The sequence below is a fragment of the Sebastes fasciatus genome, chromosome 14 (genome assembly GCF_043250625.1).
Source record: "Sebastes fasciatus isolate fSebFas1 chromosome 14, fSebFas1.pri, whole genome shotgun sequence".
NCBI classification, from domain to species: Eukaryota; Metazoa; Chordata; class Actinopteri; order Perciformes; family Sebastidae; genus Sebastes; species Sebastes fasciatus.
The window spans coordinates 5,696,645-5,712,986 of NC_133808.1; the positions used below are offsets into that span (position 1 = coordinate 5,696,645).

Consider the following 16,342-nt stretch of genomic DNA (forward strand, 5'->3'; position numbering starts at 1 on the left):
TGGAAAGCCCTTGGTCTCGACTTGTCTGTAGCTCTAGGGCTTAATAGGAGAAGGCGAACAAAAGGGGATTATTATGTATTAGCTTTGGGACTGGGGAGGGGAAAGGGTGTAAGTGGATTGAGACAGCAGACACTTTGGTGGAATAACAGAAGTTAAGGCTTGTCTGTGAACATACCAATGAAGATCACTCACGATGATAACTGAGCACAATGCAAGTAATCACATTAACACAGGAGGTCTCCACTTATCTGTTTTTGTCTTTCTATTTATCCATGTCCCTCATCCTCCATCCCATCTTTCCTGCTTTCTCTCTATCATTTTCTTACATTGGTTTAATTTTTTACTCCCTCTTCTTCACAGACCTCCAGGACTGACGGGCAGTCCGGTCATCTCAGATATCTCCCTGATCCGTCTATCTCCCCATGGGGCGCCCGGGTCGGGTGAGTCACCGTTCAGCCATCCACATCCTTACGTCAGCCCCCACATGGAGCACTACCTGCGCTCGGTACACGGCAGCCCCACCCTCTCCATGATCTCAGCGGCCCGAGGACTGAGCCCGGCTGAAGGTAAGATTTATCCCAAGTAGCACCACCAAGGTATTGACCATAATATATATCTAATATCTACAAATTATATGTCGCTAATACCACAGCCAAAGAAAAAACATCATGCTACTGTATATCACAGAAAAACCTCGACCTCTATGACACCAAAAGATGCCTGAACATCAGTATCCCACTTGAGTAACACAAAGTTATGTGGCACAGGGCTTGCGATGTGTTTGACTACTCAACGTCTCTGGGTTTGAAGACGTGATGCAATTTTTTTGACACTGCTTCCATGTTTTTTAACTCTTTGTATTTTAGCTCTTCGCTCTACATTACATTTGCACCACCTACCGTAAATGGTTTTATAAAGACAAACTGCAGCTGTCTAAGTCCTCCTTTTTTTCATAATGGTTCGCAACCATTATTAAAGTGCGTTACCTCATCCTACTGGGCTACATTGTCTGGTGAATTTGGAAAATCTTTTCCTCTTATGTTCACAATCACATTTTCACTGTAGATTGTACAAATACATGTGTATACACACACACATACAAAGTACATTTACTTACCTATGGCAAGTGCTGGAACAGAATGTGAAAACGACGTGCCAATGCTTCTCGCATGCTGTCATTCTGACATGCCGCTGCTGTATTTTTGTAGGCGAACAGGAAGTTAGCATCGTTCTGGGATTTTTCCATTGGCTTTTGGATTATTGCAGAAAATAAGCTCTGTGGCAAACACAAGTTTATGATACTTAATCTTCACAAATGAACACCACTTACTGTACATGATTTTTTTATGGATGCATTTCATTTCAATTTTGCATTGCATTGATTGCATTTTTGCATCCATTTCTAGCTTGCAACTTTACATTTTTCTTGTTAACTTAACTTAAAAAGTTGATTATTTTACTTCATTTTGTATTTCATTTTTAGCTTGTAACTTTACATTTTCTTGTTTTTTCTCGTCTAACCAGATCAGCATGATGAGCTCGTATATCACACTTACAAAAACGGCAAAATGCCTTTGAATCGTCCCCCACTTGAGGGCAAATTCAATCTCAGTCCTCTCTCTTTTTCCCAGGTTTTGTTGTACTTTTTGCCATATTTTGCTTGGCCATATATTTGCCATATTGCCCACCTAGTATCTAGCATTGTTAGCTAAACTCCATCAAAGATTTGTCTCACAACAACAACACTCTGAGTGGCGGCGGGGGCCTTAAGATCAAAAGTCAAATCAAAATGGGGAATTTGGAGAATCGGGACACCTCTACATGCCTAATGTGTGAATGCCCAGGCACACATTGTTCATCCATAAACACTCTCATACCTGTTAGGTTGCAGTCATCATCATGCATTTGCGAGGTGGAAACACTCACACCAGTGTTCTTATGATGTATGCAATGTTCACAATATGAAGAATAAACTGCAAGTCATGTGGAAAATCTGTCGCGTGTGGATATTCTGCGGCTGCTTTTACCAGTTAACATTAAGGAGGTGAGATTAGAGTTGAGCGGGTTCAGAATTTATGTATCCTGTTCACTATAAACTCACTGTGTCTGCTCGGCTGCAGCTCACTGCACACACGCTTTAGTTTACACAGTTGATTATTTAACCGACAGTGATAATTAGTCTTGCACCTTATACATTCGCCTACATAAGGTTACTGAAGCGCACCTTTCATCAAGCTTGTTATGGTGTTTCCGCAAGTGTGTGCATGCTGGTGATTTGCGGGTGTATCAGGGGTATGATTTGTGAGACGTACAAATGTTTGGGCAGGAGAAAACCATGGAAATTAGCACAGAAAAAAAACATGCGGCGCCCTCCGAACTATTGAGTTCACACGATGACAGACCTGTCCTCGCTACCCCTGTTCAAACAACAGGTTGGAGAAGTGAGGAGCCACAGGCCTGCCTGCACCCAGCACCGATAAATCACCAAGCACACGCTGCTGGCAAGTAATGCCTCCCCGCCTTTCAAGAGAAGCAATGCGGAAGAGATGCTGTCACTGATAAAGTTGTAGGGAAGTATGGCACCAAATGGAGGGCACTCTGCAGCTCTGCAGAACATAAATAAAGTCTGTGGAAGCACGGAGCTCAGTGGAGCATGTGTAAACCGTCTGATAGTGATACCTGGTGCCAGGCATGTGTTGAAGGTCTTTGTGAAACCCTATAACTGCCTAAGGTGTGAAAGAGTACTAGAATATTGTACTCAAGTAAAAGTACTTGTGCAAAAATGTACTTAAAAGTAAAAAGTGGGTTAGTTTAATTGCATTAAATGTCATTGTGTACACGAGTGGAAAAATATCACCAACACAAGCCTTTATTTTATATGTATATACAACAGCCTTCCTCTGTATCACCTTAAAAGAATTAACCAGAAAAGAGAACAAAAACGTCCGACATAAAAAGAGCTGTGGACACCACGGCAGGTGCAACAAACTGTTTTTTAGTGACATACATTAAAGCTTGACACTTCTTATAGAATCAACAGCAGCTGCAGCCACAAACACACACATTAAACTAAAGGAGAGCCTGCGCAGTTTTTACACACCAAGTTACGTTAGTGTGACGTTTGTCACGTGTTTTTTTAGTGATGTTTGTCATGTGTTTTCTATAGTTGTGTTACGTTGTTTCCTCATGTATTTTACATAGTCTACATACTTATTTTGAACCCAAACAGGATGTTTTTCCCTACCCTAAGTGGCTTTCTAGCCTGAAGCTAAGTTAGTGACTTTCTTGCCTAAACCTAACTGCGGACGTTTGTGTGGCGTACAAATGACACGCAAAAAGGCTAAAATGCGTACTCATGACACTGGTAATTTTACGCCAGGTTTTCAAATGACATTCATGTTCTCCTCTGGATGAATTTTCATAACTTTGATGATCCCTTGACCTTTCATCTTTCGCCATCATCAGGTCAAAACTTAGATTTGTCCAAAACTTTAGTTTATGACCAAATACCTTCAAAACTAATGACAATCCCATCTGTGAACATGGTGAACATTATACCTGCTAAACATCAGCATGTTAGCATTGTCACTTACGTCAGCATATGACTCAAAGCGTGCAGCCCCACAGAGCCACTAGCACGGCTGCAGACCCTTAAACTGAAATCACACCCTATTTACTATATAACGCCCATAACATTTACCCTTCATCCTTTTATTTCACTGTAAAATTCATACATTATATAGTCCAAAATCTCAATTTACTTCACCTATAGAGTAAACTGCTCAGTGTTTCTTACATTGGGAGAAGTGAATGAGTGAACGAGGGAGTGAATTCAGACGAGATGTTGTGTTTGGAAAAAAAAATTCTGCTTTTTACCAGAGTAGCTTTTTGTCTGATTGAACTGGGACCAGTAGAGGCTGATCTGCTATCTCTCATCCTCTGCGTTGAGTGAGGTCACACACGCACAGACACAAAATGCTACTCTGCGGAGGTGGTAACGTGATCTGGCAGCCATGGAGGAACCAAAGGAATATGCCTGGGTCGCTGCTGCTGGAGCACAAACACACTGCCTGTGCACTGTTACCACAGCCATGGCCTAATAGGTTCTGATAGATCCAGATTTTTGGGGTTTGTGTGTGTGTGTGTGTCTGAGAGTGGGGGAGGCTGTGGTTTTTTGCTCCCCCAGTATCCCACTTGGCCCCCACCCAGTGATCCCAACCCCCCACAACCCCCACGTCTCCAGCAACATGCATATTAATCCACCATCGGGCCACACCCGTGTCCCCTCCACACACCACTAAGGGGGGCAGGAAATGGAAGAAAAGGGGGGGACACAAGCACGGTTAGATGTAGGCAAGAGGAAAACCAATCCATCTCTCTCACTCTTATAGTTCCTGACACTTTTAAATGTGGTTGCAGGTGTTAACACATATTTACGTCGATATTACCTTTTCACATGCAGCATTTAAGGCTTCCTCAGCATTATGAGTGTGCGTCTGCGTGCACCTGCACTCCGTGTGTGACTTCATCCTGTCAAACTTAGTGCATACACAACGCCAGAGAAGTGCAGGAATGTGGTATTCCTTCCCTCTGCAGCCTCCACCCTCCCTCTCTCTCTCTGCCCTGCTCCATCTCTCCCTCTGCTTCCTTTACTCCCTAGAGATATTACCCCATAGCCCGGCAAGCCTCAAAGACATCACACATCTTTTATCAAAAGCCTCGTGCCCCGGGGCATGCATGCAAGCACAAAATCATCAAATCTGTAAAGCAGATCACTCGTCTCCTCTGTTGAGTCCTTCTCGCAGCCTTTTCTGCTCTCGCCTTTGTTTTGTCATTCCGTCAAGGGGTCTGTCAAATGACTAAATCAAAATGTGTTTTGCTCAGCCCCTCTGACATGCCAAAATGTGTTTAGCATCACTTGGTGGGTTACGACCACTGTGCTGAAGCTCCAGCAGGAAATGCTTGACAGAACGTACCTCCTGATCAGTTAATATTGTATTATAGGACACAGACAATGAGGCTATCTCCCTTTGATTTTTATTTCAACTTCTTCTACTATTTGTTCCTCTCATTTTTGCCGCAGTGACCCACGAACACCTGAAGGAACGCGCCCTGTTCAGTCTCCCCCCTCCTCCGCCGGGGGCCAACCCCACAGAGTACTACCACCTGATGGCCAGTGCCAGCCAGCGGAGCCCCTACGGTGACCTGCTGATGCAGAGCAGCGCAGCAGCGGCGGCGGCAGCAGCAGCGGCCGCAGCAGCTCATCTACCAGATTACATCAGCCCCGTGGATGGTGAGGATCAAATTTGCCTTTTGACTGAAATACAACTCAAGATGTTTTACTGCACCTGAACAATTTATGAATCGACAATTCAGCATAACAGCACATTTGCAGTTACAACTTGCTATTCATAAAATGAGAATTACATTACAGTATATGCATCAATAGCACATCAGATTATAAAACTGTTGGATTTCGATAGCATTTTATCAAATCTTAATCCAGTAAGAAATGTCACTTATCTAAATTGAATCCTTACAAATCTGTTCAAATCTCTTAATGTCAAACCCACATTTAACTCCTAGTTGAATGCAGCATATTTGGGTTTCACTGGGAGAATCCGACTGCTGAAGCTGACAGATTTTTCCACTACAAGACTTAACACTCTGCTCAGCCTTTTGCATAGTATCTTGACGCAGAAGGTTCGAATGTGGTTAACGTTGTAACATGTGGTTAATGTGAAAATGGCCATGACGATTTTTCCTCGCCAAAATTTTGCGTAAGATTGGAGCGTTATTTAACCTCCTTCGCGACAAGCTAGTATGACATGGTTGGTACCAATGGATTCATTAGGTTTTTTAGTTTCAAATGATACCAGTATCTTCACTATACTATGTATACTACTACTACTATGTATCTATCTGCTATACCTGATCTGCACATCATAACATGCTGTATAGGGAGGAGGGACAGAAGATTCAAGAAATCCGTTAGTCTTGGAGCCTATCTTTGTATTTCAAGAACCTGTACTGAAAAGCTTACTGAATCACCAACATGATATGTCCATGTGATATTTTCGGGTCAAAAATGATTAAGTATCTCTAATTAACTGCCTTCCCAGTAATACAAAAGCACATGCGTGCCTTTCATCCCCGGTACAAGAGTAACAGCCAGACTTAACAGCCATGTAGCCCTTTGTTCTCAGCACCAGGCATGTTGATACCATCCTCTTATTCTTCCTCTTGAGGCTTTTTCATGGAAGAGTTCCCCACATCAAAGCCAGTGGAGCTTTTTTAGACTTACACGTAGCATGGGGGCCGCGGCTAGCCGAGGGTTGAGGGTGTATAAACACTGAAAGCCCCGAGGCCAGGAGCTCGTAAAAACACGTGTTACCTTTAGAGTCTCTCATTCTGATGGTGTTTCAGGTGTGTTTCTACTGTTATTATGAGTAACATCCTACAAAACAAGTCCAGGGTGACCGTAAAAAAGGGCAGCATGAAGAGAATTTGTCCGTGTGAGGCTCAGGAGGAGTGTTACCCTTTGAGACCTTTGCGTCTGCTCTCTCTGTGTCAGGCAGTACAGAGTGCATGTGCTGTCCACTTAATGGCAGGGATGAGGCAGCTTAACTCTGACACACACACACACACACACACATGCGTATAAAAAATTTAACAGCCAAGCAAATAGGCAGGCAAATGCTCACACGTGTTTGCACACAAAACTCACAGAGGCCAGCCTGTTCCTTCATGCAAGTTAGAACCCCCGGCCCTCTATCAAGATGACGGTCAGGCACCAGAACAGACGTTTGATTTCAGCAAGTGAAACGCATCCAAGAAACCTTCAGCCCTTATGAATGGGGAAACAGAAAGCACACAGAGTGGAAAACTGTCCGTGAAAGTCAGCCTTTTCGATGCTTGATAATCAAACACCCCAGTTGGCACTGACGCCCGACCCTGCACCGGGAGAACCTCGCTCTTTCTTTCATCCCGTCCAACCACCACCCACCCAGAAAAAGAGAAAACGGCCCCACTGCTTCACCGCTGCAGTTGTCGCGCTCTCCGAAGTCACTGGCATCCTCACGCACAGGTAGGACAACAGAGAGGGAAAAAAAAGTGAATCAGATACGGGATCACTTTTCAATGAATCTTTTAAATGACCTCAATCACTTAGTTAAACACAGCGGTGGTGAAAGGAAAGGGTTAGGGGGCCTCTCCTCCTCTCCCGTTTTCTTCTCTACCTCCAACCACCTCAGTGACCGCCGCTGTGCTGCCCTGCCCGCACTTGTTTGGCGAGGCTTGTTTGCTCAAACCGCCACAACCTCCGCCCCCCCCCCTCACTCTCAACGCAGCCTCCACACTTGCCGCCACCATCACGGCAACTTTTTATTTAGTGTACGACCGTGCAAGGAGTGATGTGGTCAGGTTTCGGGCCGCTCTGCCAGTCTGGAGGCTCTTCCATTGCGGCCCGCAGACACAGGGCCCATATTGACCAAGGCGGCCGGCTAATGGTCATCGCGGGCAGCCTCGGGTCTGAATCAAAGGCCTCATTTACTGCCGGAGCGTTGGTGGAGGAGGAGGAGGAGGAGCGGCGGAGGTGGCAAATATGTGCTTCATCCCTCACCGTTAGTTTTGGAAGGCACTGCAGATAAATCCCTTATTAAAAATCAATTTATGCATTAATATTCAGCAGACCCACCACAAAAAACTGGGAGCCCTCAGTGAACCCATAGTATGGCTTCTCACCCGCCTCCCCCCCCGACCCCTGTTTATCCTCTGGATAAGTGAATTGCAAGGCTTACGGCTGAACCATGAAACACTGTGTGTTGCTGTGTAGAAGAGTGCTGGAAAAGTTGTGGACACATGCACTAGGGGGGGGGGTTATCAGGGCTGCAGGTCTTACCTTTCCACTTATGAATTTTAGGATTTACTGTCGGGCACACCTCGAATCAGACACTTCAACATTTCTCTCCGTTATATGAGGAAGACAACATTTAAATATCATGCCGTAAAAGTCGTTTCAACTATACACAACCACAGACTTTCTTTTCATGTCCCCCAGTTAAAACTCAAACCTATACCTGGCAGAATGGTTGTTTGTTTGCTCCTGTTTTACTGTGTAAAGATCCATAAGCTGCTTGCTGGGTTTTCCCTCCCAAAGAATTTTGCCACATGACAGTGTGATGGACAGGACTGCTAGACAAACATGGTGTTACCAGCAGCGGCTGTAAAAGGCCTCTCTGAAACGCTTAGCTGCTTCTGTAAGTCGGTGTTGGGAGTCTGTGGTGTGTTTTTCACGCATTAATCATCTCCTGTCTCTTTATCTGATGACAGTGACATGGAGACGTAAGATGAGCAGACTGGACTAAAACAACAAAAATGCATTTTGCTCCAAAGACACATTGTTAGCAACGAGTCATTAAATCTTCTACTGTCTCATTACTTTTAGTAAAACTGGTTTATGGGTCATTTCATTTCTTTCTAAAAGAAAAATGCTGGTTCAAATCTTCATGAATCAGACATGCGTGAGCCTTGTTTTGAATGACATACGTATCTAAAAAACAGCTGGATTTTCTATAGACTTGAAAAACTCTGACAAAATGATAAATGAGCGGGGGCCTTTGGGTTCAGGCAACATGGAGGGGAGTTCAACATTGTTCATTTGCATATACTACCCATATTGTAGTATCCCTTTAAGCATAGTTAGTATTAGCGTTGGTACACCATCACTACTGTGGGTACAAATAAAGTCACATTATGCTATTTGACATTAGGAGGCTTTCAGATGACTGTCTGTTTGTGTATGAGCGAGCAGGTATGTAAGGGGCTGGGTGGGCAGAGAAATATCAGAGCGCCTTCCGGGAAAACTCCGAAGCTCCCACGACAAAAGTGGCGGCCAAAGTAAATGTGTGCCATCCCGAGGAAAAAGATTTCAGTGTTGATGCAGCGGAGGGAGTGAGGGAGATAGATTTGTGTACTGATGTGGTGGTGAGGGGGGTCGGGGGTGGAGGGGTGGGGGGGGTAGGGACCGGTCCCCTCAGACTGCATACACAAACACTTAACTATATGTTGGTTCACGAGCACATGGGTGGAAGTGTGTGCATAAACACACTGGCAAACACAACGGCGGCTTTGGGCCGGACACTGGGGGCTCATAGAGGATTCAGCGCGAGCCCCCCTCGCTAATAAAATTCACAGTGTTAGCATTAGTGAGATTTAGCAGGGAAAATAAACATTTCCCCACTCCGACTGGCCTGTGGGGTGGCTGAAGATGTGGAGGCCTGGGGGCCCTGCTGGCACCAACTCAAGCTGCAGTGTGCTGGGGATTGGGGGAGGGTGTTGGTCAGAGTAGAGCAGCTCCTGTTCATCATGGAGGGGAGGGGGACTCTGCTGAGGCCTGCTTCACCCCAGACAAGGTCAAGGTGAACAAGCCAAAGATTATCCACTGAGGCCAGCTGCGCGGTACAGAGGGGGTTTTGCTTACATAATGATTTTACATATCTTGGAAGCGATTTTTTTACAAAAACAAAATTGAAAATGATAGTAATCAACTCCACTGTAATTTCTATTTTTATTAAGGTTGATGACACATACTCATCTGTAAATCCACTGGCTCCATACATTAGCAATATTACTTAAATAAATATTTAACGTGCTGTATACATGTCCAAAAAATGCTCCTAAAACCTGAATAATATCAGGATATCCCACATGTGTTAATCAGAAAATGCTCCATTAGGAATAAAGCCCTATAATTCAGAATATCCAAAATATTATTAGAAGAATCTGCTGTTTACATGACCCGTATCAAATTCAGTGTATCGTCATATTCAGAATAATAGTTGAATGTTAGTCACTGGTAAGACTGGTCTGAGTGGCTTTGATCAGCAGCAGCAGCTGGTGTAATGTCATCAGCTAACGTCACGTCCGTCTCATCATCTCCCTCTGGAAGCTTTTTTAGAGTTTCAGAGACTTTGTTTCCCGCATTCTGGTGACGTTTAAAGAATGAAAATAACTAAATAGCAAAATAATAAGTACACTGCAACCACATTTCTTTTGTTAAATAAGCCTACTTTTAATTTTACTTTTATTTCTCAGGACAGAAAACTGAACCATTTGCCCCTCTGGTGTGAACGTTTGTGAATCTTTGGTATAAACAAATATTCATCAGTATTCATTCATTCATTCATTCATTTTTTGCCCCTGCTTGAGTATTTCTTTCTATTAGTTCTCTCCATTTCTCTCCTCTCACTCACTGAAGGCCCCACTTTGCTCTGAAACCCGTTGTTTCCAATGACTTTACTGTGATGCTGTGATGTGTGGCGAGCGAAGCGATAGTTGGTGTAGCTCTTTTGCCGTCCGGGTGGAAACAATAGGTCTCATACACGCTGTCCAGCGCCAGAAACATGTTGAGATAACAAAAAAGGAAAAAAAAAGGTGTGAAAAATTGCCATGAATCAGGAGAAATGTGGGAGAATTGTAACCCCGGGAGGAAACTGGGAGAGGGCGATGAAAAACGGGAGTCTCCCGGGAAAATCGGGAGGGTTGGCAAGTATGTGTCATACTGTATGTGCGCGCAATTAGCAGATATACATTTTTTTAAACTTATATGCATTAATTTCATACCCCTCCACAAAGCTAAAGAACTTTGCATCTCCATGTTTGCCCTCTTTGCCGTATTAAGGAAGTGCTTCCGTTGCCTGCGAGGAGGTGCTCCATGTGCTCGAGACCAGGATGACACTGAGAGAGCTAGCTGCTTCTGGGGATTAGCACAACCCTCCAATTAAAGTGTTTTCATTTTCCACGAAGCCATTTCAGTTAAAACAGCACAGGCAAATGCTTAAAATAATCACTCACACACATTCTTCACTCCCATCCTTTTTAATATATATTTTTTTTCTTCACTGTATCGATGTGCACTGGAGCCCCTGTAATTATGACTCTCTATATAAATCCAGATCCCACAATTACAACCAGCCCGCGATGCAGTCCCACACATAGACACACACTCCCATTTCTACACACACACACACACATGCCATATTACCACACACTGCCGCGCCGCCATGTCCTGTGCAACATCTGTTTTCTCACTCCCTGCCGGAACCTGCTCACTCTTTCAATTATAACCGCCACCTATAAAACACTCCTTTACCAAGTGGTGAGAGTTGTGTGTGCATGTTTATGTGAAATTTGTTCCAGGTAAAATTAGGTTTCAACCGATGACATCCATTAAAACAACACTGAGCTAAACAAAACTAGCTTGTCCGCACCTTTTAGCTTTAGGAGAACGACCATTATAGACTTTTTTTAAGCTTTCCTGCTGGAGGCGTTAAGAATTCTTCTGAGCTGAGGTTGATGTATAGATTTTAGGGGGGCGGTTTGATGGTGGAGGTAGAGGGCGGCGTTTTGGGCACAGTGCCCAGAAGGGGTGAGGCAGGCGCCAGGCTACCATGCAGGCCACCAGGCTGTGAGGCCTGTTTCCTGCTTCATAAAGGGGGAATATTAATACACTTATCTCACATTAAATCTGCTGGCAAGACAGCGAGCTCGCCTCTGCAAAAATAGCAAATCCTTGCAGCTGCACGACCCGTATGCAACTTATCAGAATGAACTCACGACGGTCCATGTTCCCAAGTGGAACATAGTCTCCACCCTCTACGCTCCTTCCGCTCCTCCCCTCCTTTACTCCATCCCTGTGTAGTTAACCAGAGATGACACATTTATTTATTAGCCCTTTAAGAGGCGCATTCCTGAGAACCGTTTGTTGTTTTTGCCAACTCTTTCATACACATCTCTATCATCTCCGCCAGTCTTTTTTTCTTTCTTTTTTCAGGCCCCCAACTACTGTCGTCTGCCGTCTGTCGTCCTTTTAACTAAGTGCATATGCCTCCGCTTTACGACTCGCCACCTCCAAACATAGTTTTGGAAGTCAGATGCTGGTTTATGGCTGTAGGTCTGGCGCGGTGATTATGGCGGTGCCTGGATTCATTTTGCTTGAGGGGTTGTGAGTTCCACCAGCAAAGAGTTGGGGAGTTGGCTGCATATTGACAGCAGTGAGGTTGACGTGTGGCTAATATGTGCTTAGGTGAGTTGTGATGGGCCTATTATGAGTTTCCTGCCTCTCGCGCCTCTGATGATGTCTGCTGTAAGACTTAATCACACGTGTGCACAAAGACACGCATGCCAGTCCTGCTCTCTGTCCCCTCACACTGCACCTGTTGGTCCCAAGTGATCCGTCTCTGTGGGAGCTACACGCCACAGAAATTTAAAAGAAATAAATACACGTGAATAAACGACTGTATGGAAAAATAAATAGCCTTCTCTTTCGAGTTCATGGGAAAGTAGTCTCCTCCCGTCATTTTCTTGTGCTCTTTTCTATGAGAATAAGAAACAGCCAGGTCCAGCGGAAGGCCGTGAACGCTACCTTTGTGCGTCAGCCTTGTTCTTTTTTTAATGGTATTCTGAGATCAATTTGTTTAAATTGCCTCCATTTAACTTGCCCAAGTACAGCGGTCTGAAAGAGATTGCTATCACGGTAATTACTGAGAATGATTGGGGGCGATTCATTATGCATAAGAGGATGCGAATGTTAAATAGGGGAGCTGTGTGTGAGAGAGAGAGAGAGAGAGAGAGAGAGAGAGAGAGATGCAGGAGATAGAGTGTGGTTTAGCATGGCTGTGACCTCCACTAGAATGCTCGGGGCTGAATGTTTCTTCTAACGTGGTCCAGAGTGAAACTGCTGGTTTCTATTGAGGCCAGGCAGAGGGTTAGTGGAAGTACGAGGTGTTTTACACATTAGTTCTCCAATCTGGTGACTGGGCGCCGTGACAGCCGTGTCTGAATGGTTCTAAATATCATGTATTTGTTAGCAAGCAGATTTCTGTTTGAAGTTGTCCATCGAGGTAGCAATGTGGAAACAGCTGACATTGTCTCTATTGTGTCTGTGTCCAGTATCACGTTTCTCCAGTCCACGGCTGACGCCCCGACTGAGCAGGAAGAGGGCGCTGTCTATCTCCCCGCTGTCAGACGCCAGCATTGACCTGCAGACCATGATCCGCACCTCACCCAACTCCCTGGTGGCCTACATCAACAACTCCCGCTCCAGCTCGGCCGCCAGCAGCTCCTACGGCCACCTTTCAGTCGGAGGGATCAGGTAGTTAAGACAGTGCATGTGCATACATGTTGAACAATGACAAACACTCATACACGCACATTTACAGGCATATACTGTACACTTTTGAACATACATAGCCTACTAGTAAAACAAGTATGGTCTGCCAGATCTGACAGATTTTACAGTCGTATTCAATAAACAAAGATTCCTAGATTTCCACTTGGCAGTGAGAGCCTGTGTGGCAAAAATGGGACATTTTGATGCAAATCAGTTGGAATTCATTCAAATAAAAAAAGTCTCTATTTCCCAACTTGTTTCCTCTTCTCTCTCTCTCAGCCCCTCGTTCAGCTTCCCTCATCCCATCAACCCTGTGGCGTACCAGCAGCTGTTGTCCCAGCAGAGGAGTCTCAACGCCTTCGGCCACACACCTCCTCTCATTCAACAGTCGCCGTCCTCCTTCTCTGCTCGCCAACACCCCCTCACTGTCTCACCGATGTCCACCTCCCACAACAGCTCCAACCATGAAACAAACCAGGTAGGAATGGGAGCGTTTGTAGGCCTACCTTTGAATGTTACACTTGTGTACCAATACACATGCACAGATTCAAGGGCATGCACTTTCTCTTTCAATTTCTCTTACCTTAGATCCCATATGGATGTGTAATGTCTAAGATACATTGTTTCTCAAATCATTTCTGCTACCAAACAGATGATTTTTTACTTCCATGTACGTTGTACATGAACATGTTCATGTTCCTGAGGCAAGAAATAGCCATGTTGTAAAAAGAAAACGTTGCCACTGTTGACATGACAGTATTAAAGCTAGGGTTGGTAATTTTAAGAACCTAGCAAGAGTACGCTAGATTTAAAAAATGATCCAATTGTTAAACCCAGCCCAGTGTTGCAAACTCTTGAGAGTAGCCAGCAGCACTAGCTCCAAAAGTCACTAAATCTAGAGAGAAAGTCACCAAGTCATCAACACTGACAGACCGTCCCTTCAGGCCTCCCTCTAAAGACACTCCCCCAAAATTATCATTATGTTAGCACTCACAGCTGTCAAGCTAGCAACTTGTGGAAGACTCCGGTGACACGCAATGGGTGCACAGGCAGAGTGCACGCAGGTAGACAGGTAGGTAGCCTGTCCAATCATTACACTCGGGCCGAATGAAATGATTAGACGGGTTTATTACAGTATTGGATTTATTGATTGCTATCGGAGATGAGATTACTAACCCTAGCTTTAAGAGAAAGTCTTGATTTGTTTGCTATTTTGTTTTGTTTCAGTGAACACTGGAGCTGTGGGTTGCAAAGAGCAATTAACTTAATGTGTTTCATTTAGGGCTGTCAATCCATTAAATTATTTAATCACAAATAATCATACAATTGTCCATAGTTAATCGCGATTAATCGCAAATTAATCAAATTTTTTATCTGTTTAAAATGTACCTTAAAGGGAGATTTGTCAAGTATTTAATACTCTTATCAACATGGGAGTGGACAAATATGCTGTTTCATGCAAATGTATGTATATTTACGTTACTTAGCCTCCTTTCATATGTTGTCAGTATCTTCACTATAGCTTCAACAAGCTAGTATGACATGGTTGGTGCCAATGGATTTAATAGGTTTTCAAGTTTCATACTGTATATATACCAGTATATACCAGTATTTCTATTCTCTCTCTCTAGACATTTTTCTGTCACTGGTTTTCTGGCTGTGGCACAGGAAGATAATGCGCTAATTGACTCTGTTGCTTTTTCAACCCGGGAAACAGTGTGAATGACATAAACTGAGCAGACCTATTTAAATTGGAGATGTGGACAGCAAAGTTTGGCATAGAAGATAATGAGACCACAACAAGGAATAAACTATTATTGATTGTTTAACACTGAATTCACACCAGGCAGAGGCGAAGTGCGCCTCAACATGTCAACATGTAACAAGAGTCACGAGATCTGTTCGCTGATTGGCTACGGGCCCTCTCTGGCCACTAAAAGTTCAACTTGTCCCAACTTTTGGGTTGGCTGCTTTTCACCGAAGAATCAAAATGATGTATTTTCTGCATTTAAAAATGCCCATCACAAGCTGACAAATTGTCCTAAAAACAATATATTGAACTGACAGATACTGGAACCAGCATGTGAGTTATGTTGTGCTTTATACATGACTTAAATAAACAATTGATGATCAAATTTGTAATAGTTAATTTTATGTTAATGTACGAATCGACTAATTGTTTCAGCACTTATTCAGAATGGAGGATGAAGGCTTGTATTGTTCATGTAGCCTACATTTAGAAGTAGTCATGAATGAAGTATCTTTTTGTAAATTGTCTCAGGTCCGAAATATGCAGGAGGCTCCCTCCCAGATCCATCTGTCTTACTTCCTACTGTCTCCTCGGTCTCTTTATCAGCCCACTGTATACACTACAGCCTAATGTCATGTAAACTTCCCACTCAGTGAATCACTCCACCTCACACTGCTATCAGCTGCCTCCAGCTCTGTGTCAGCACGCTGTCTACTGACACACACTGAGAGTATCCAAGAGTGTATCTTAGCACCTTGTTGCATATGCTCACACACATACACACACACAAAGAAGACACACCCCCGTTCACACACTTGGTGCACGAACACACATTCGGCTTCATTTCGGCAGTGATCAGAACCATATTTCCTTCTTGGTTTTCAGCCAACTGAGCAAATCATCGAGGCCCCCAGAAATGACGAACTGCACCGTAGCGTCTGGGTGGGATTAACAGACCCCCCTCCAGTATTGGACCCCCTCCAATGAACATTAATATACACACACGCACAATCATTCATCAGCTGCTTTACATTTTATATCTTTCCTTTCTTTTCGTCTCCATTAGAGAGCTGTAACAGGCCTTGTGTGTCTTTGTCCTTCTGTCGTCTTAAGAATCAGATCAAAGCCCCCCACCCCACAACCCCAGACCCTGCCGCCTTCCCCCCTCTGTACTGAGGGCAATAACTCCTCTTCTTTCATATTTCCTTGCGGCTTTGGCGATCATAAAGCAGTCTAAACTGTTTAGTCTCGGCGGCGGGTCCCAGTCTGACTTATAGGCCACTGCGCCGGGTGCAACAAGGACTCCACACATCTCTTCTCAGCGCACTGACGAGCCAAACACAATTGCTCCTTGACTTCGTTATCTCATTCCCATCCGTCGCTCTCTGTGGTGACTGAGTGGAATCTGTTGATTTAATAAA

The 16,342-nt window shown here is 44.2% G+C and overlaps 1 protein-coding gene across 2 annotated transcripts in view; it reads left to right on the plus strand.

The window, feature by feature from the left end:
- The window catches only part of gli2a (GLI family zinc finger 2a), a 94,953-nt gene that overhangs the window by 65,532 nt on the left and 13,079 nt on the right, over positions 1–16,342 (plus strand). For both annotated transcript variants that reach the window (XM_074658229.1, XM_074658230.1), the window contains 4 exons: positions 361–566; positions 5,084–5,293; positions 12,952–13,153; positions 13,451–13,649. In XM_074658229.1, coding sequence (XP_074514330.1) covers positions 361–566; positions 5,084–5,293; positions 12,952–13,153; positions 13,451–13,649 — 817 coding nt within the window. The remainder of the gene's footprint in view (positions 1–360; positions 567–5,083; positions 5,294–12,951; positions 13,154–13,450; positions 13,650–16,342) is intronic.